Here is a 19,948-nt window from a genome sequence, read left to right as displayed (position 1 = left end):
TTAATTTTATGTATCTATTTCATTTTACTTTGTTACTGTATTATTTAATTTTCTTTATTTTGTTTATTTCTTTAATTTTATTATACTTTATGCTACTTTATTTTACTTTGTTACTTTATTTATTTTACTTTATTTGTTACTTTATTTTACTTTATTTTATTTTATTTTACTTTATTTTATTTTACTTTATGATACCTTATTTTACTTTATTTATTTTACTTTATTTTACTTTATTTTTTTTTAATTCTGTTTTATTTCAGTGTTTTATTTTTTAATTCTATTTTTTTTATTCTGTTTTTGAAGTCCCCAGCACCCAGGGGTTCCAGGGAAGGGGGGAATGTTCTCTGGAGGGCAGCAGCCGTTCCAAGGTAGAGCCTGAGCTCTCCAAAAGCAGGCAGCTCGTTAGCTAATACATTACACCAATCAAGGAGAGTTATCTTAAGCCACAATTAATCTGCTCCCTGGCATATGTTGATAGGGAAGCATCATGCTGTTTCTTAATTAAAAGCAAACGGATTAAAAATGATTAATAAGAGTATTAAATATTCTCCTAAACGAAAAGCTTTGGGATTCTTGGGTAAATGGAGCTTTACACAGGTCTGGGGCTGGGCTTCCCCCCTTCCTGGAACCTTCCTTTGTATGCAGGGGGTGCTGCTGCCTGCCAGGCCACAGGCAGGGAGCAAAACTCCCACTCCCAAGTCGTAACAAGGAGAAAAACAATGAAATAAGCAAAATCTTGAAGTGACATCACCGGCCTGAGACCATCAGAGACATTGTGTGGAAGGAAATAAAATAATCCTGGGGTTTCTCAAGTGTGTCAGGGGCTGGGATGGGCTCTGAAAGCAAAATTCTTCCCTGGGAGAAGTTCCCGGAGGAGCTGGGGCTGCCCCTGGATCCCTGGCAGAGCCCCAGGCCGGGCTGGGAGCAGCTGGGACACGGGGAGGTGTCCCTGCCACGAGGGGACAGCCAGGGAACAGCAGGAGAGGGAGGTCCGGGCTGGATATTGGGAAAACTCCTCCTTGGGAAAGGAAATTCCTCCATGAGAAGGGCAATTCTTCCATGGGAAAGGAAATTTCTCCATGAGAAGGGCAATTCCTCCTTGGGAAAGGAAATTTCTCCATGAGAAGGGCAATTCCTCCATGGGAAAGGAAATTTCTCCATAGGAAGGGCAATTTCTCCATGGGAAGGGCAATTCCTCCATGGGAAGGGCAATTCCTCCTTGGGAAAGGAAATTTCTCCATGGGAAGGGCAATTCCTCCACGGGAAAGGAAATTCCTCCATGGGAAGGGCAATTCCTCCTTGGGAAAGGAAATTTCTCCATGGGAAGGGCAATTCCTCCACGGGAAAGGAAATTCCTCCATGGGAAGGGCAATTCCTCCTTGGGAAGGGCAATTCCTCCACAGGAAAGGAAATTCCTCCTTGGGAAGGGCAATTCCTCCTTGGGAAGGGCAATTCCTCCATGGGAAGGGCTGCCCAGCCCTGGCACAGCCGCCCAGGGCAGGGCTGAGTGCCCATCCCTGGAGGCCCTGGGGGACAGGGTCAGTGGTGGCCTTGGCACGCTGGGGCATGGCTGGACTCGATGATCCCAGAGGTTTTTCCAGCCCTGGTGACTCGGTGACTCCCTGCCCAGGAGGTGCCACCACGGTGTCACCGCCCCCAGCTCATTGTCATTCTGCCTTTGGCTTGGTTAGTGATAACAGAGAAGGATAGTGCACCTTTAAATGAGGAGCTTTGTGTTTAATTACCCAAATAAAATGACATAAATATGAATGAGTGCTAATGGCAGTACTTGCTTTTCCGGAAACCATTAACAAAACGATTCTTAAATGATTTGTAAAGAAAATGAGAGGAGAGGAGAGAAGGCTGTTAGGGGTTCACACACTCCTGAGTTATTACACAGCCGACTGTCTAGCAAATATCAGGTGAAATGATCGTGTGAAAGGCAAAAAGGGGGCTGAGGGTTCCAGACACTCCGACCTGCTCGGCCCTGCCCACGGGGCTGTTCCACCAGAATTTGGGGAGCTGATAACCAGGGCAATGGGATTTATCTGGGACAGCTCCTGGGATTGATGCAGCTCGTTCCCTGCAGCACTGACCAAGCACCTCCTTGGTCCCCTTCCATCTCATTTGTGGCAGGATGCAAAAGCAATGGGTAGTGCTTGACCTTGTGCTGATTGTTAGGTGTGTTGGTGGGGATGCCCAGCCAGATGTGCCACCACAGCTGCCAGTCCAGGAGCCGTGGGGTAAATGTGGGGCGTGGGCAGGGCTGGGGTGCAGGCTGAGCTGTGGCATTTTGGCAGGCCTACCTGTGGGACAGCAACAAGGACCTGGTGGAGTGGCTGGAGAAGCAGCTGACGGAGGAGGAGGGCGTTCGCTCGGTGGTGGAGGAGAACATCAAGTACATCTCCAGGGATTACGTGCTCAAGCAGATCCGGAGGTGAGCCAGGGAGGGCACGCGGGGGGATCAGGGATGGCTCCAGAGCTGCTCCCTCTCCGTGGGGCACACAGGATTCCAGTCCCTGTGTGACCCCAGCCCAGCAGTGTCCTGGGGAAGTGTCCAGCACAGCCCCAGCCCCCTGGGGGAAGCTCCGGAGCTGCCTCACTCGCTGCTCTCCGTCCTCTCTGCAGCCTGGTCCAGGCCAATCCCGAGGTTGCCATGGATTCCATCGTGCACATGACCCAGCACATCTCCCCCACGCAGCGAGCCGAGGTCGTGCGGATCCTCTCCACAATGGACTCGCCTTCGTCCACGTAAGAGCCGGGGCTCCTCTGCCCCTGCCCGGGAGGAGCCCGGAGCCGGGACCTGCCCTTGCTCTGCTCGGCCGCGCCGCCGGGGGAGGCTCAGGGAGCGCTGCTGCAGTGACATTTTTATCTTTTCAAATCAGGCTGGCCAGAGGAAGCGTGTCCTTTGGCCAGGGACACGAGGAAAATGTATAAAAACACAAAGCGCCTGCGGAACTGAGTCCCCGCTGTCCTCCTGTACCTTATTTATTGAACAGAGCGGGGCTGGGTGCTCCGGTACCGCGAGGCCTTGGCGTGGCAGGGACGCCCCTGTCTCCCCAGGGACACCCCTGTCCTTGCAGGGACACCCTGCCCTCCTCTCCTCTCCTCCCCCGTGCTGACAAGTGCCAATGTCCCCCTGTCCCCCCGCAGCCCCTGGCTCCGTCAGTGGCGATTTGTGTGTCACCCTCTGTCAGTGGTGATCTGATCTGTGTGTCCCACGTCTGTCTCGTCTCCTAGGTAGAGCAAAACCAGCCTTCAGCTGCTGTGGCAGGGCTGTCCCTGTGCCCCCAGGAGGCTCCCGGGCTGCCCAGGGCTGGGAAGGTTTTTGGGGCGCAGGGTTTTGGGGGATTTGCAGCCCTGTCGCTTTGCCTTTGTGCCCGATTCCTTTAGAGCAGGCTGTGAACTGTGTGAAAGGCCCTTCTGGGAGGAGGCACAAGAGACCAAAGTGCAGCTGCTCAGCATTTCTGCCCTCCCTGCCCTGGTGTTTTCAGGGCTAAAGGCAGGGGCAGCCCCGCTGTGGATCCTCGCTGAGTGTTCATCCCAGAGGCAGGTCCAGGGTGAGGTGAGGAAGGAGAAAGGACAGAGCCAAATCCCCCAGCGGGGCTGCAGAAGGAAATCTCGGTGTGAGGATCCGAGGAGAGCTTTTCTCCATCACCCTGCCCTGCCCCAGAGCTGCCTGTGTGGCTGGGGAGGGGCCACTCTTGCCTGGGAATGGGAAAAAATGTCAGGTTTGGATCTCATTGCAATGGTCAGGAAGAATTGGGTGGCAGCTGCCCAGGTCCCCCCAGATCCCCAACTTCTTTCTACTTGTTTTTTAATGTCAGAGAAGCTCGGAGAAGCTGCAGTGCTGGAGGGAAGCACAGCCCACCCCTCACACAGCTCCTGCTGCAGAGCTGGGCCTGGGCACTCCGGGCTCACCAGTGATGGTCTTGGAAGAATTTCAGATTTTACAGCCCCTCCTTTAGTCCAGCAGGAAGGGCTGTAGGTCAGAAGTATGGCACATCAGAAGGGCTGTTTTATGAGAGAATTAATCCATGATGCTGCCAGTGCCTCTCACCCTTCCCTGTTTCCTCCTGAAGTGCAATGCAGCCCTTCTGCCAGTGCTGCCAGTGACTGGAGGTGCCAGCCCGGGGTCGCTGCTCCCCTGCCTGTGGCCAGCAGAGCTCAGCCACCTGCAGGTCTTGCTTTTTCTTAATAGTTAAGAACCCTAATTTGATTTAAGAGATTTTTTTTTTTCCACTAGAGCCCCCTGAACAAGCCCCAAAGATGCTTTTACTTACGCCAGGGTGGGCTGCAGCAGGACACACAGACAGAGAATGTGTCAGCCGGGCAGGACCGGGACTTGTGGGGCTGCTCTGCTGTCACCAGGATCCCCCCGTGGTGGTGTCACCAGGGTCCCTTCTGCAGGACATCTGGAGGTGTCCCCGTGCCCACTCTGCCACAGCCTCCCCCCATTTCAGTGTTCCCAGCACCGGCTCACACCCCACTCAATCTGGGGGTAAAGCAGCTCAAAAAAACCTGCTGGGTGACACCGGGGTCTGCAGTGGCCCTGGGGGTCTGGGCCTGCTGGGGCCCTGTGGCAGCAGCACCTGGATGTCCCCAGGTGTGGGGGGTCACCGGGAGGGGGACAGCCCCTGGGTACGAACGGTTCTTGCTGGTGCTGAAGTATTTCACTTACCTCAATTTCTTTTAATAAAAAGAATGAATTCCAGCTCTGTTGCTGCGAGTGGAATCTGTCACCCCTGTCCCGGGGGAGCTGAGCTGTGCTTGAGGCCGGGGCACAGAGGGTTCTGTGGAACCCCTCCAGGTCCCAGCTCGCTGTCACCAAGCCTGCTGGTGGCCACTCCCCATTCCCACCCTCCATTGTCACCTCCAGCATCACAGTGAATGTGACAAACAGGGAAAAACCCCCAAAGCACAGAGGCTGCTGCTGAGGTGGGAGAACTTGGGGACCCCCTTCCCAGGGCTGTTCCGTGGGCAGGGATGGTTGGACTGGAAGATCCTGGAGACCTTTTCCAGCCTCATTCTGTGCCCTGCTCAGTAGGAGCCTGCAGGGAAAGGCCCACCAGGACTTTGGCTAAAGGATGTCCCTGGGAGCTGATCCACAAATACCCTCTGGAGTTCTCCCCATGGAAGGTGAGATTTAAATTTGCCCACCACAACTCCAGCAGTTGCTTTTTCCACGTTTCTCAAACCAGAATCATGATAGTTAAAATTTGGGGGGTGGTGAGGGGACAGACCCTACTGAACTCCAGCATCACGTTTAAAACTCTTTAGCCTAAAATATCTCCATATTAAAATGCCAAGAAAAGCCGTACCAAAGCTGTAAGCTCTCCAAAGCCCAAGATCAAAGTGCCATCATCTTTTAATGTAAACCTTTTGTTGCATCAACAGTCTTAAGAGGGATGAGAGACATCAAAATAAAAACTGAGACAAACTGGGGCTTTGTAGCTGTTTTTTGTTTTAGTCTCTGCTCTCAATTTGGGCCATGAAATAGGTCAGCTCCATTACTGATCAGCCTTCCCACAAATATTTAAAACAAATTGAATTGCACACCCAATACCCATCACAATTACGCCAGGCACAATAACTAAATTAGCAATTCAACAAAATAATTGGAAATGCGATTCTCTCCATTCCAGAGCCTCCCCCGGGGGTTTGGCCGATCTATGGGGGGAAAACTCTGCTTTACTAATTCTGCAGCTAATTAGAGACACACTTGTAAATGAAGTTGTTTGTCTGAAAGTTGAAATTCTTGGCTGTGGTGGGGTTGTGGGGAGAGGATTAACACAACCCTCTGTCCCTCCCTCTGCACACCCCCGTCCCCAGAACACCTCCGAGTGTTTTGCTAAGGTGTGATGCCCATTTGTGGAGGTACTAATTAGCAGCTGTATCATGAATTAATAAAGAATTAATATTCTATTGGGGGGGGAGAGGTAAGATGTCATTTGCTGTTAATCGGCAGCATTAGGAAAACTTGGTGGAAATCACCCTGGTTCTTTCTGTGTGCCCAGGGAGCTGTGCCCATCACCTGGGGCAGCTGGGGACACACAGGTGGCACACGGGAGGGGTGGCACAGGACACAGGTGTCACAGGTAAGGGGTGGCACAGCTGTGGGGCTGAACCCAGGGGTTTGATGCTGTGGATGGCAGAACCTCGGCTCCCTGCAGGCCAAAGCAGGGCTGCTGCCATGGCACAGGTGACAAAAATCAGCCTTTCCTGTCCCCCCACAGCTCCTGGCTGGGACTGTGCCTGCAATGGGCTCTGCTGGATGTGGGGTCATCAGAATCCCAAAAGGTCATCAGTGGATCCCTAAATCCAGGTGCTTTTCTGGCTTGGACCAGAGGACAAGGAAAATGATGCACTTCCCTGGGAGCTGCAGCTCTGCTCCTCTGCGAGGAACAGAGATTTACTCACCCCTGAAAGCTCTTCCAGCCAAGCCTCACCTGGCACTTGCTCTGCTTTCTGAAGGAAACCTGCTGGGGCAGGGAGGGATGGGGATTCCTGCACGGATCACACCGGGACAAGCAGCTCACAAACCTTTTTAATTGGAGTGCCCAAAGCCCAGCCAGGGACAGGGGAGCTCTGTGGGACAAGGCATGGCCATGAGAGGGATCAGTGACACCAGAGCAGCCCCATTTCTGGTGGATCCCTTCGTGGGGATTTGCTGCAAACCCCAGCCAGCCCTCAGGAGTGCCCTGTGCTGGCCGGGGTGTCACAGCCTGAGTGGCCCAGAGTCACAGGAACTGATGTGCAGGACCCGTGCTGGGCTGGAGGAGCCCCAGGCTCATCCCCGTGCCAGGGCCACCAAATGTCCCTGTGTGTGTGCAACAGCCACGAGGTGAACTGGGAGCTCTGGCGCCTGCACAGGAGCACCTTTCCTCTGTTTTAAGGCCATGTTAATTATGGAAATGACATTTAAATCCTCTTGACTGCTAAAAAATGAAGTCAATATGCAGCCAAGCACCACATCAGGGCACTAAGCCCCCCCAGCCCTCAAATCTCCAAGGTTTTAGCACAGCTGTGGGGGACCCAGCTGCAGGGGGGTTGGATTGTGTCCCTCCCCCCAGACTGTGCCCAGGCTGCAAAATCAAGGTCAGGAATTTAAAGGGAATAGCTAAAAATGGATTGTCTCTGGGAGGAAGCATTTCAGGCTGGGCAGGGGGTGTTCAGCCAGGCTCACTCCTCTGATGCAGCAGGTTTGGTGCTCCTTCAGGGGGATTTTTGGGACAAACCAGAGGCTGAGAGAGCTGGCTCTGCTCCTGGGCAGCCTGAGGGAGCAGCTGGAGAACACCTGGAGCTCAATCCCAGCTCCTAATTCTGCTCTGCCTCTTCTCCGTTCCGGACTTTTCCAAACAGCGACCGGTACAGCTCCGTCCTGGGGAAAAAATGGGGAGGGAAAAGTTACTTCCCAAGGTCAAAATGGAGGCAAAAAGCTGCCACAAAGCCTCCACTCCTTCAAGAGGAAAGGCCTGGTGTAATTAAAAATCTTTATTAATAAATACAGGCAGAGGGGGGAGCTTGTGTGAGCCCAATCCCAGGCAGGACAGAAATATGGAAATATTCCAGTGTAGCTGGATATTGGATCTCCAGAGAATGAGGGTTTCTATAAGTTTGCCCTTTACAGAAAGGCTCTTCAAGTAAGAAAACAAGATTGAATATTTTAATAGGATGTACGGGGCTGTGAGGAGGATTCAATCACACAGCCAACGTGGGGCTGTAATTTAGTTTTCATACATTTTCTTGGACAGTACTTGAAAAACAATGAAAATGACCCAGCAACAAGATTCCAATTAATATCCCATGTGCAGCGATTCTGATAACAGGAGCAAATTTCCCTTAAAAAAAAAAATTAAAAAAGAAAAGTGGGCTGGTGTTATTTATCTTTAATTTTAGAAGCAGAGAACGTGAGCTGGGAGAAAGGAGGGATTCTTATGGAGCAGGAATTTCTGGCTATGGAGGGAAGAGCTGGATTTTCTTTGACTGCAGCTCCTAAAGCCTCTTGGCTGCACAAGTGGAGGGGAGTGCTGGGTACACAGGTGGGATTTTCCCTTCCAGGCACAGCAGTATTGGGGTTTGGGCCTGTCCCTGCTTGCAGACAGCTCCACGGGAGGGTTCCCTGCCAGCTTCCAAAGGAGGAATTCCATGTTCAGCAGTGAAAACTTCCCCACAAGTGCAGGAATGGAGCCTCAGTGCCAGCAGTGCAGGATGGATGGACAAAGTTGTGTCCTGCCCGCAGGGAACGGCCTCAAACCTTCCCCAAAAAGCACCCTGAGGGAATTTGGGGAAACCCTTGCTCCCCTCTTCAGGCTCTCTAAGCCCTTCTCCCTTTTGCACTCATTCTTTCCATCCCCAGGAAGGTTGGGGAGCTCAAACCCAAAGTGCACGTTTTGGGGAACCCCACGGGAATTACTCGGAGAGAGCAAAGCTTCTGTGTCTGCCTCATGAGCAGCTAAACCCCAAAAGTGCTGCTCTGCCTGCCTTGGCCTTGCCCACTGGGGCAGGACCCAGGAGGAGAATTCCTGGGGTTTTTGTCTCTGTTTTTTGTGGGTTTGATGCTCTCCTGCGTGTGCAGGAGTTCTGGGACGGATGCAGAAATTCCTCCAACCCCACGGATTTTAAATAAACATTTTTCAAGCAAGCAGGGCCCCGGGAGATTTCAAGGAAGAATTTATGTTTGCTGGCATGGACAGGACATGGAAACTCCAGGTTTTGGGGGTTCCCCCATCCCCCCAGGAATGGCACTGGCAAAAGGAACAGGATGAAGCAAAACCCCAGAGGATCCTTGTGGATAATGACAGCAGGACAGACACCCCGACGAGGAGGAGAACAACCAGACAACCCCAGCACCCCAAAACGGGGCAAGCACTTCACCCTGAAAATAAAATATCAAATAACCCAACCCTATTTCCCCCTCTCCTCAGCCAGGCTCCCGTTCTCCTGCTGCCTCTGCCCTCAGCAGGATTTAACCATGCAGAGAGCAAAACTCATCAATCCTCCAGGTTTAACCTTGTCTGTGTTCAATTCACCAGGGTAAGTGCAGCTTTTAATACTTGCAGCCCCCTTAAGGCTATGCATAATGAACTGGGATTTTGGTTACAAAAATCTCAAATTTCTCTCCTGCACCCACGGATGTGAAGATCAGGGTTGAGCCAGTGGCTTGAGACAGCCAGTGCCACCCGGAGCTGGGGAAAGGTGACTTCAGCACAGGAGGAGTGGAGCAGCCTGTGCTGAGGGATCACCTGGGCAGGGATTTAAATATAGATATAGATATAAAATTTTATATATATTAATATATATAATTATATATATATATATATATAAAAAACTATATATATAATTATATCTATCATTATAAATAAATATATAAATTATATACATAAATTATATATTCATATATATAATTATATATATATAAAACTATATATAATTGTACGTATAATTATAAATAAATAAATACATGAATTATATATATAAATTATATATATTAATATAAATAATTATATATAATATAAAATTATATATAATTGTATATATAATTATAAATAAATAAATAGATAAATTATATATAAAATTATATCTATTAATATATATAATTTATATATAATATAAAACCATATATGTAATTTTATATATGAATATAAATCAATAAATAATATATATATAATTTATATATATGAATATACATAATTATATATATAATATAAAACTATATATATAATTGTATATATAATTATAAATAAATAAATATATAAATTTATATATATATATATATATATTCCTACCCAGAGCAGGTCAATACAAGGGTCTTCCCTGAATTAAAATTTAACTCACCAACTCACCCTTTATTGCAACCCACAAAAGCAAGTAATGAGCACTAACATTTTCATTTCTTTTAAACTGTCATTTAGGCTGTAGAGGGGATAATTACCTATTTCCACTGTAGTAAGGTTTTATCACCCTTAGTGAGGCATTTTCTAATTTAATATTTTTACTGTATTATCATAAAACCTGTTTCTGGAAAAAATGCTCAGGACCCACACAGCCATTTGCCATAAAACATGTGTGTGTGAGTACCTTGGCTTCATTATTTATGCATTTCTTCCTGAGGCAGGGGATGGTACCTCCCCACCTGGACACTGCTGATATTAATAGAATGATAATTCATAAACAAATATAAACAACATAATTATATTTAAAAATATAATTTAAATTCTATTTTTAAATAGCATTAAAATTCTATTTTTAAATATCATTTTTTAATATGATATTGCTGGACACAATATTTTTTTAAAAATTATTTTTTTTAAAAGAAATTATTTTTAAAATTATATTTTAAAATTATATTTAAGAATATAATTTTAATAAATTAAATAAAGGCAGCTAGAGCCAGCCCAGGTGCTGAGGGTGGTGCTGCCCCCTCCAAACCCACGGAGCAGCAGAATCTGAATCAGAACCCTCAGCAGGAATCTGCTCTCCCTCCCACACGGGAGGGGAGCAGCCAGGGCTGGGCTGCTCTGTGGAATTACAGTCATCCCATTGCCTTTTTAAAATATAATTCTGTAAACCCATAGAAGAACAAAATTAAGGGGGAAAATCTAGTTTCTAGGTTTGTTTTATTTTTTTAAATTAAAATAGCAATAGTGGGCTATTTTCTATTTTAAAATATAAAATATATTTTAGATAAAATATATTTTAAATATAAATAAATTGAATTATTTGTTTATATTTTGATAAATAAATAAATTTATTTATTTTTGATAAATTTATTTTAATAAATAAATTAAATAAATTTAAAATATAAAATATATTATCTATAGTATATATTTAATATATTTTTAAAGTTTATTTTAAAATAGATTTTATATTAAATTTATAAAATTTTTATAAAATTAATTTGTATAAAACCTAATTATTAAAATAAATAAATAATAATAAATAAGACTAAAATAAATTAAAATTTTATAAAATTAATTTATTATCTATTTTATATATTTTTTATATTTATATATATTTTATGTATGTATTATCTATTTTATATATGCCCTTCAGTAAAAACATCCTCCAACCAATTTCTCTGCCTTTTCCCAAGTACCTTTTACTTCTTCTCTTCTTCTATCCCCCAAAAAAAAAGTTAATTTAGAATATGCCACAAGCAGTACTGAATTGAGTATATCCCCCATTCCCACTGCCATCCTGCACTGGGAACTGTGAATTTTTAATTCTCAGAAACTGGAAAAGGAGATGGAACAGAAACACCCATGGAAAACACAACTGCTGGTGGGAGCTGAAGGTTTCCTTGGAAAACTTTCTGTCTGCTCCACGCTGGCTCAGAGCAGGCTGCTGGTGACCAAATCTGGGAATGATCCATGATGGATCCATGATGGATCCAATTTGGGAGTGATCCATGAGGGATCAAATCTGGGAATGATCCATGACGAATCCATGATGGATCAAATTTGGGAATGATCCATGATGGATCATTCACTCCAAACCTGATTGATGATCCAGGTGTCCCTTCTGTGAAATGCTTTGTGCAGTGCTGTGAAATTCAGATTAAAGTGCCCAGCAAGCAGAGCAGGTACCAGGAGGACAAAACAAATCTGAAGCCTTAAATGTCTCCATAAAAATGAGTATTTCTCTTAAAAAAAAATGAAATGAAAGGAATTCCAGGTGAGCTTGGTGTGCTCAGTGCCCAGTGGGTTTCACCCCACTCCAAATCCCAGGTACTGCTGCTCCCACCAGGAAGGCAAACCAGGCTCTGTCAGAATCTGAGGAATTGATGATCCAGAGATTGTAAAAAGTCTCTGGCTTTTCGCCTTGTTGCTAAAGAAGAAGTTACAATTTGTTTGTGTTTGTTTTTAAAGTTGTTTATTCTGTTTATCTCTCACATGTTCTGCTGCCCTGCCCAGCTCTGTCCTGCAGGGCAGCGTGTGGGGCTCTGCCCTCAGTGGGATGTGACAAACATTAAATACCAGAAACTCCCTGGGCTGCATTTACAAGAACGTGCCAATATCTGTCACCTACGTTGGACAGTGTGTCCCCAGCCTGAACGAACAGAAAAATGCCAACACCACAGTGAGACATGGAGGGCATGAAGAAAGAGAAAAAGGACAAGGCACACCCAATTTCCTCCATCTTGTCCCCTTTGGACCCCTCATCTAGAATCCTAAAATTTTACTTTTGCACCCGTGCCACACTTAATTATTACTGATATCCAACACTCAGAGCTTGTAATCCATCCTGTAAGATTGAAAACTCTTTTCCATGGACAGAGATCACAGCCAGTGTCTCTGGGGGCTCTGTACAGAGACACTGTCTGTGATCCCTGTCCATGGGTCCCAGACCTGCCAGGGCAGCCAGAGGGAAGCTCTGGATTCCCACAAGGCTGAAACCATTTATTCCCATTTTCTACCCAAAAGCTGAACCAGCCAAACCCTGGAGCAAAGAGGGATCTATTGTGCACCCCCAGAGCTCCCAGTGACATTCCCTGCTCCAGCATTCCCTGTGGGGTCACTGCCATGGGGCTCACGGTGCTGTGGGGTGGCTCTCAGCCTCTCCCCAAAATCCTGCTCATAAATCCCTGGCCATAAATCCCCAAAGGTCCTCCCAGCTCCTGCAGGAGCTCCCAGAGGCTCCTGCAGCTCCCTGGCAGGTCAAGATCAGGTCCTTTGTGCCCTGCAGATGCTTTTACCCCACGATTTAAATTACAAGAGGTGGCATGTGACCCCGGCCCGTCCCCTGAAAGCAGGCCCAGGCTTTATAAACATTTCAGATAATATTTATTTATTTAAATAATTTAAATTATATAATAATGTAATTTTATTTAAATAATATTTATAAACATTGCTGGTGCTGGCCCTCAGCAAAGGCACCGTGCACATCTGGAGGGGCTGGATGTGGGGATGGGGTGAGCAGAGGGGGACAGCAGAGATGGAGATCAGGGTCCCCAGGCACACCCAGCCCTGGCTGTCCCCGAATTCCAACCCACCTCCTGCCCAGCCCTGGGGCACATGGGGCACAGCTGGAGCCTCTCCCATCCTGATTTAGGTCCCAGTCCCGTTTCCAAAGGAGCTTTTGCAGCACAAAGCACGGAAGATGCAGAGAAGCAGCAGCACACAGGGACCTGCAGGCTGCTGGCCTGGCCTGTGTTCCAGCAGCTCCCATTTCCCCAGGAAATCCATCAAATGCTGCCTTCCCAGGCTGCCTTGGGATGGGTATTTGAGCAGGGCAGGCTCTGGGAAGTGCCCTGTGCAGAGGGAACCATTCTTTGTGCTCCTCATATTCCGAGGACGATTTCCCTCTTTCACAGCTTGCCTGTTTTATAACAGATTTGATGCAGGAGAAGACAAATTGTCTCACAAAGGAAAAACGACAAATCATCTCGCAGCCCTTAACAGGTTATTTTTTTTCCCCCCTTGAAGAGGGAAATTTCCATACCAGAGGCTCCTGTCTGTTTGCCAGGGATGTCAAACATCAGAGTCCAGCCCAGTGCCACCAGCTGGGTCACACTTCAGACTGGCAGCTGAGCCCACAGAGCTGCAGCACCAGCCCTTCCCAAGCCCTGGGTGAGGGACATGGGTGCTACACTGCACCTCCAGGGGCCACAGGCTGAGGAGAGCTCAAATAAAACAAAATCGGGCACAAAGAGAAGAAATGTCAAGGGCAGGTTGGAGCTGGGGCTGGGAGCAGCCTGGGACAGTGGGAGGTGTCCCTGCCCTGGCAGGGGTGGCACTGGGTGGGCTGTGAGTTCTCTCCCACCCAAACCAGTCTGGGATTCTGGGATTCCAAAGCTGTGGTGCCTCAGGATCCACCCAAGCATGTTTGGTTTCACAGGATAAGGTTTTTCCTTTGGTTCCACGGTGCCCTCCATGCCCTGCTCCTCTCCTTGCTTCCCAAAGCAGGACATCCTCTCTCCCAGGCTGTGCCTGAACAAACCTGGAGGCACTTTCCTCACACCAGCAGGGTCAGTGGGGTTTGTGCCATGCAGCCCTGAGCTGCTGGCTCACTTCTTCCAGCAGGAAGGGCTTTGCTTCCTCCCAGGAATTCTGTGCTGGTGAACAGGCTGGATTGACAATCGCAGAGCCCAAATTCCTCCATTAATCTGCTCTCATGGTGTTTTAATACCCCAAGTACAAAGTGAGCCAAGTTAAAGGCTGGTATCTCACCAACCTTTTTTTTTTTTTTTCATTTTTTTTTTATTAAACTCCTGTGTCATATAAGTAAATTAATCTTTTAATACCATGATTTCCTGCTACGTACCCCCCTCTGCTTGCAGCGAGACTCTCTGTGACAAAGCAACTGCACCAAAGGGAGAATGCTGATTGGGAAAATGCACAGGGCCTGGCAGCATCCAAGGGAAAAGCTCTAATCCAAGGCTCACTGGATAATCTGGCTGTTCACCGAGCCTCCCAGCAGGCCCCACTGTGCTCCTGCAGGAGCAGCACTGGCTGGAGGCTCCTGTGCCACGCAGGATGCTGGAGGCAGGGGCTCCTCTCCTGCACGTGGGATTGAAGGAAGTGCTTCCCACCTCACCTCGTGGTGACACTGCCAGCTTTGACACAGCCCCAGCAGAGCCACCTTCTCCCTCCGATCTGCCTCCTAAAGGATGCAAATTCCTCCTGCCTAACCAGGATCCATGTGCTGAGGCATAACCCAGCCTACATAAAATGGGATCTGTTCCCCACCTGGAAATGCCCAGCTGGAATTCCAGTGTGTCCTGCCCCACTCTGCTGCAGTAAAGGCTCCTCTGGGCTCCTGCAGAGCCCTGGGTGCTGTGTTTAATGATGATGTATGGGTGCCCTCCCCCTGGGGGGTGTGGGGAGGGGTCACACGTGTGACACTGCCAGACTGTGTGTCAACAGCAAATTATAAACCGTGTCAATCCCAGCTAATGCAGAGCTGTAATCCTCTTTAACAAGAGATCAAATCAGTGCCATGAGTTATGTTCATTCTGTAATCTGATAAGAAATAGAGTGAGCCTCTAATAAAAGAGTAATGAGAGCCCTTAATGATGCTGTTAAAAGGTAGTGCCAGTTAAAATACTGCTGTTGTTCCAGCTGATTAGATCACTGTTGCATATTTGCACAATCTTGTTTCACCTGTCAGAATAACCTGAGTTGTCTGGGGAGATAAAGGTGTTTGGACCAAACATCTGTGTCCTTGGAGGATGTCTCTTCCTGGAAGTTAGTGTCCTCCAGAGGTGAAATGAGGATGTTCATCAGACTTTGCACTCTTTGACACCAGCCCTTGCTCTGGAGTGCTCAGTCTCTGCTCCCCTCACAGGGACAGAGCTGAGGGTTTGTGAGAGGAAAAACCCCAAATGCACACCCAGCTCTTCCAGGGACTGGGAAGAGCTCACCTGGGCTGGGAACTGGATCCAGCCCAGCACTGGGAACACCTCACTGCCCTGCAGGTGTTCTGGGCAATCCTGAGCCTCAGCCTGCCCAGAAATAAACACCTGCACCAGGCACAGGAGCTCTCTGCAGGTGCACACGTGTCTGACCTCCTAAAAGAGGATCAATGCCTGCACAGGAGGCCTGGGTTCAACCTCAGCTCCAGCCCAGTCCTGTGGGACATCTTTAGGAATTCCCTGAGGCTCTCAGGACTCAAAGGCCTGTGAGATTAGGGGCTATCAGCCCCCTCTGCCCCATTTCCACAGCAAAGGCTGCCCTGCTCCCAGCTCTGCTGCACAAGGTGCTCCTGAAGGATGCCACGTCCTGATGGAGGGAAAAACCTATTTCAGGGGAAGTCCAAGAAGGGGAAATCACATCATGCCACCCTCACACCCAGGAGAAACCACAAACAGCCTTGTCCTGCCCCAGACAGCTCCTGTCTCCTCTGGACAACCCCCAGAGCACAGCCCAGCTCTGCCTTTGGGTTCCTTGTCCCAGGGCAGAGCATTTACCCAGCAGTGACCTTGCGCCGATTAGAAAACTCTTGGCCCAAGAGGACAATAAATGTGTTAAAGTCTATAAACACAGACCCCAAGGTAACCATAAAAATCACTTCCCAGTGTGTGCTTTAAAATACTACCAGAGAAGGGTTAAAAAGGAGGAGGGCTGGAGGCCACCAGTGCCCCACACATTACAACATAAAATATGTGAGCAGGAGGTTAAAGAGCCCTGCCCATGCTTGGGGTGCCTGGAAAAGGGGCAAGGGGAAGATTAATTGCCTCCAGCAATGCTGTTAGCCCAGCCAGCAGCAGGAGTGAGCAGAAAGTGGCAGGGATGTTGACAAAGGCACTTATTTGACTTGTGTGCTTCTCTTCTCGAATCCAGGCTGTAAAATCTGGAGTGATCCTTCTCCTGGCGGTGCCCAGGCTGCTTCCCCTGACAGGGATTTCTGTGTGCACAGCCAAGGAAGGACAGAGCCACAGCACCACTCACCCCCTGCACTCTGCACCAGCCCCAAGCCCACCCACATCTGCAGACACCCATTTATCTATTTAATGGCATTTTCCTGGTGTCTTCCTGCCCCTGTGGCCACTGGTAGAACTCAGAGGGAAAGCTCTGCCAGCTGTTTCTACACCCATTTCACCCACAGCTCTGCACTGGGACACCTCTCCCACCACAGCACAGTGCCCTGTTGATCACAGGTGCATTAATTTTGGGGTCATGCATTTTAAGTGCCTGACCAGAATAAAACAAAACTGGCTCAGAGCACAGTCGCAGCCCTGTGAAGTGTACATGTGCATTTTCCATCCAGTAATCCAGTGCTCCTGCACTTGCCAGCAATAAGATTACCTGCTCCTGCCACAAAGGGAAGCTGTTACCACTGCTGCTTCCCTCTCCAGCACACAGGCCTGGCTGCTCTGTTTAATTCACCTGCAGATGTTGAATTCTGCTTGCTTGGTGTGGTGCAGCTTGTGCTGGACAGAGATCTTGTGGCTCATGCCAGGGGCAGGGGCATTTTGAACAGAGAAGTGAGCTCTGATTTTCAAACAAATGACTGAGAGCAGCAGATCTCTTCATTTGGGGATTGCTGAACCACAACACCCTCAAAAGGCCTCATTTTCAGTCTCCCACTGCAATATTTTGGATGTGTTCAGTGTATGGATGCAAACACAAACGGTGCAAACTGTGTGGGGAGACAAAAAGTAACACCCAGCTTCTCACAAGAATTCCCACTCAAATGTGCAAGGGCTGCTGCAAAGAGGAAGCAGGAATCTGCTCCCATCTGGAACACGACAAGAAATTATGGTCCTAAATCACAGCAGAGGGAAATTCAAGCTAAACATTAGGACTGCAGGGCTGGAGGAACAGCTTGGAGCCTCCCACATTTATTTTTGTGCTGAGAGGATCCAAACAATACTGAAAAATCAGAGCAGCTGGGCTTTGCTCTCACTTGGAAAAAAAAAAAAAAAACAGGAGTGAAAAAAACCCAGAGTAAAGCAACTCTGAGAAAGATGCAGTGATGAAACAGCACAGGTGCTATGGACACAAAACTTCTCATCCATAAGTCCCTGCAATCCCCCAAAAGGCAGCAGGTATTTGGTTTCCATTTCACAAACAGACAAATGACATCTCTCCCTCACAGAGCACAAACATGTTCCACAACCCAGGGGAAAGATGTTTCTCAAGCTTTCTCCATCCATTCACTGGAAAAATTATTCCACTTCCTTCCCACAAACAGCTCAGCTTTTGGAGATTTGGGTTTAAAGTGTTTTGCTGAAGAAATACGGGTGGATATGTGGGAGAGCTGTCTGGAAACTATACACAAAATTTCACTGGTGTTTTCTTTACTAATTACCACATTAAAACATTACAGTCTTCCAATAAAATTCTTTACTCTTTAAATAGAGATAAACACAAGCAACATAAAAGTCTTGAGTGAATCTTGAGAGAACTATTCCAGTTATTAACTGAGCTAAGAAAATGCACATTAACCAGAAGATAGAAGTTGCTATTTCTGTTAGAAGAGAAGCTCCTTTTAAGCTCTGATTCTACCTGAAGACACCAGGTGGCTTAGTTGTGTATTTCCAAACTAATTCCATAAAACAGGGAAAATCCAAAATTTAGGACTTTTGAAATTAAAACTCCTAATTTCAAATCAGGAGCTCTAAAGCAGGAATCAAACCCTAGGTGCTAGAGATTTATGACAATTTCTGGTTTGCTATCACAGTAATTACAGAGTGAAAGCTCAGCCAGGCTGCCAGGACAGATGTGACCAAGACACCCAGGCTGTGATGCCAGTGACAAATGGGGAGCTGATAAGAAGGAATGGAGAGGGTGACAGGCTGAAGAACAGGTCAATACCACGCTGTCATGGAGCCATTTGAGAACCATAATGAATCTCTTACTCACCTGGCATCATCATTCATTGTGCAGAGGTCAATGGGTGCCATGAAGCTCACCAGCTTGCTGTGGACATGGAACCTGGGGAGAGCAGCAGGCAGCACTCAGGAGCTGCTCCCAGGAGGAAATGCTGCTGGCCTGGGCAGCAGCAGCTCCCAGAGGAAAAGCAGGGCTCCCCTGGGGGCTGATCCCTAAGCAGGCACCAGCTGAAGCTGGAAATTCCCCTCCCCTCTGAGAACAGCAACGAGCAGCTGAACAGTGAATGAGGGGCAGCAAATCCTCTCTCATGCCAGCCAGGGACAGCACAGCAGCATCCACAAACTGAGAGCCCCGGACAGACAAACTGCCCCTCCCTGCCAGCCCTCCCATCAGACCTGCTCCAGCATCCCTCTGTCCCCCTCCTGCCCTGCTCTGGGCTCTGCAGAGCCCTGAGGGACACCAAAATCCACCCTGGAGCCATTTCCAGAGCTGGGAATCCCACCCTGAGTGACCTGCACATGGAGCATGTGAAAACCAGGGCAGAAGGAGACAGGAAAAGGGTGTGCAGAGATGGGATGGGGCACGTTCTCATCACCAAAACATTGCTGCCAGCTGTCCTGCACCTCCAGAGAGAGGATCCCCATCCCATTTGCCACCCTGGGCAGGAGCCTGAAGGGATTTCATGATTTATAGTCAAGGACCTGACATAAAATTTAACAGGGTAGTGAGAAGCTCTGAATGAGCAGGTTTTAAACCCAGTGTCCGAGGGCAGGGGATTCCAAACCCAGGCATTCGTCCTACCCCAGCCTGAGGGGTTCCCTCCAGGCTGCTGCTATGCACAGAGCTTGACAAACAGCAGCAGAAGGAGCCACCAGCACTGGCCCAGGATCTCCTTTCCACTCTGTCACCTCTGCACCCCTTTTGTTTGCTGTGCAGGAGCCCTCCCTGGGGGCTGCTGAGCTCCCAGCCCATCTCACAGGGGCATCTGCAGCCTTTGTCCCTGGCACTGGGAGGAGCTGCCCTGCTGGATGCTGCAAGGCTGGAGCCAGGAGCAGCCACAAACCACAGCTCACACACAGCCTGGGCTCTGCAGCAGCCCCGTGGGCACAGGCAGGGCAGGGGCACAGCCTGGCACGGGCTCGTTTGCCTACAGCTGCCTGCTTTTGGAAAAGCCCAGTCCAAAAAGACACCCCACACTGCAGCAGCACAGCTCAGAAAACACTGACTGTGCAGACATCCCTCCTCCATGGCTACTTCCACCAGGTTAACGAAGTCTGAGTTTTGGATGAACTTATTTCCCCTCTTAACACCCAAATTTCCCTCGTGTCAGTGGAAGACTGACTGCCTCTGAAAGCACCTGAAGATCTTCAGCCCCTCAATAAACCAGCACATGCACCCAAACAGGCTCTAATATTGAAGCTTTGCTAAAAAGGAAGAATTAAGGAGACAGATGAAACTTGGTATTAAATACTTGTCTCTCCAGGATCAAAAAGTCATGAAAGCAAATGTAAGCACTGCTGTCCCAATTTTAGAGAAGGAGAGAGGGTCAGGGATCTCCTGGGGTGACACCAAGTCTCTCACAGGAAGCACCAACTATTTAAAAACCCATTTGGGCTCTACTGCCCTATTCTGAAAAATGCAGGAGCTTAACTGCACCTCAATCCCCAGTA

The 19,948-nt window shown here is 48.3% G+C and overlaps 2 protein-coding genes across 7 annotated transcripts in view; one reads left to right on the top strand and one right to left on the bottom strand.

The window, feature by feature from the left end:
* ACACA (acetyl-CoA carboxylase alpha) overlaps nucleotides 1-4,714 on the top strand; it is a 100,766-nt gene extending 96,052 nt beyond the window's left edge. For all 6 annotated transcript variants that reach the window (XM_077787580.1, XM_077787583.1, XM_077787581.1 and 3 more), the window contains 2 exons: nucleotides 2,301-2,437; nucleotides 2,629-4,714. In XM_077787580.1, the coding sequence (XP_077643706.1) occupies nucleotides 2,301-2,437; nucleotides 2,629-2,755 (264 nt within the window). In that variant the 3' untranslated portion in view covers nucleotides 2,756-4,714. The remainder of the gene's footprint in view (nucleotides 1-2,300; nucleotides 2,438-2,628) is intronic.
* A 2,355-nt stretch (nucleotides 4,715-7,069) lies between these two features.
* AATF (apoptosis antagonizing transcription factor) overlaps nucleotides 7,070-19,948 on the bottom strand; it is a 37,752-nt gene continuing 24,873 nt past the window's right edge. Inside the window, exons 11-12 of the mRNA XM_021524847.3 lie at nucleotides 18,309-18,380; nucleotides 7,070-7,381 (exon numbers count right to left, since the gene is read on the bottom strand). Of these exons, the coding sequence (XP_021380522.1) occupies nucleotides 7,318-7,381; nucleotides 18,309-18,380 (136 nt within the window). The 3' untranslated portion in view covers nucleotides 7,070-7,317. The remainder of the gene's footprint in view (nucleotides 7,382-18,308; nucleotides 18,381-19,948) is intronic.

This window comes from Lonchura striata, chromosome 20 (genome assembly GCF_046129695.1).
Source record: "Lonchura striata isolate bLonStr1 chromosome 20, bLonStr1.mat, whole genome shotgun sequence".
NCBI lineage: Eukaryota > Metazoa > Chordata > Aves > Passeriformes > Estrildidae > Lonchura > Lonchura striata.
The sequence above is the reverse complement of the archived record's forward strand: the minus strand, read 5'-3'. Positions and strand labels throughout refer to the sequence as shown.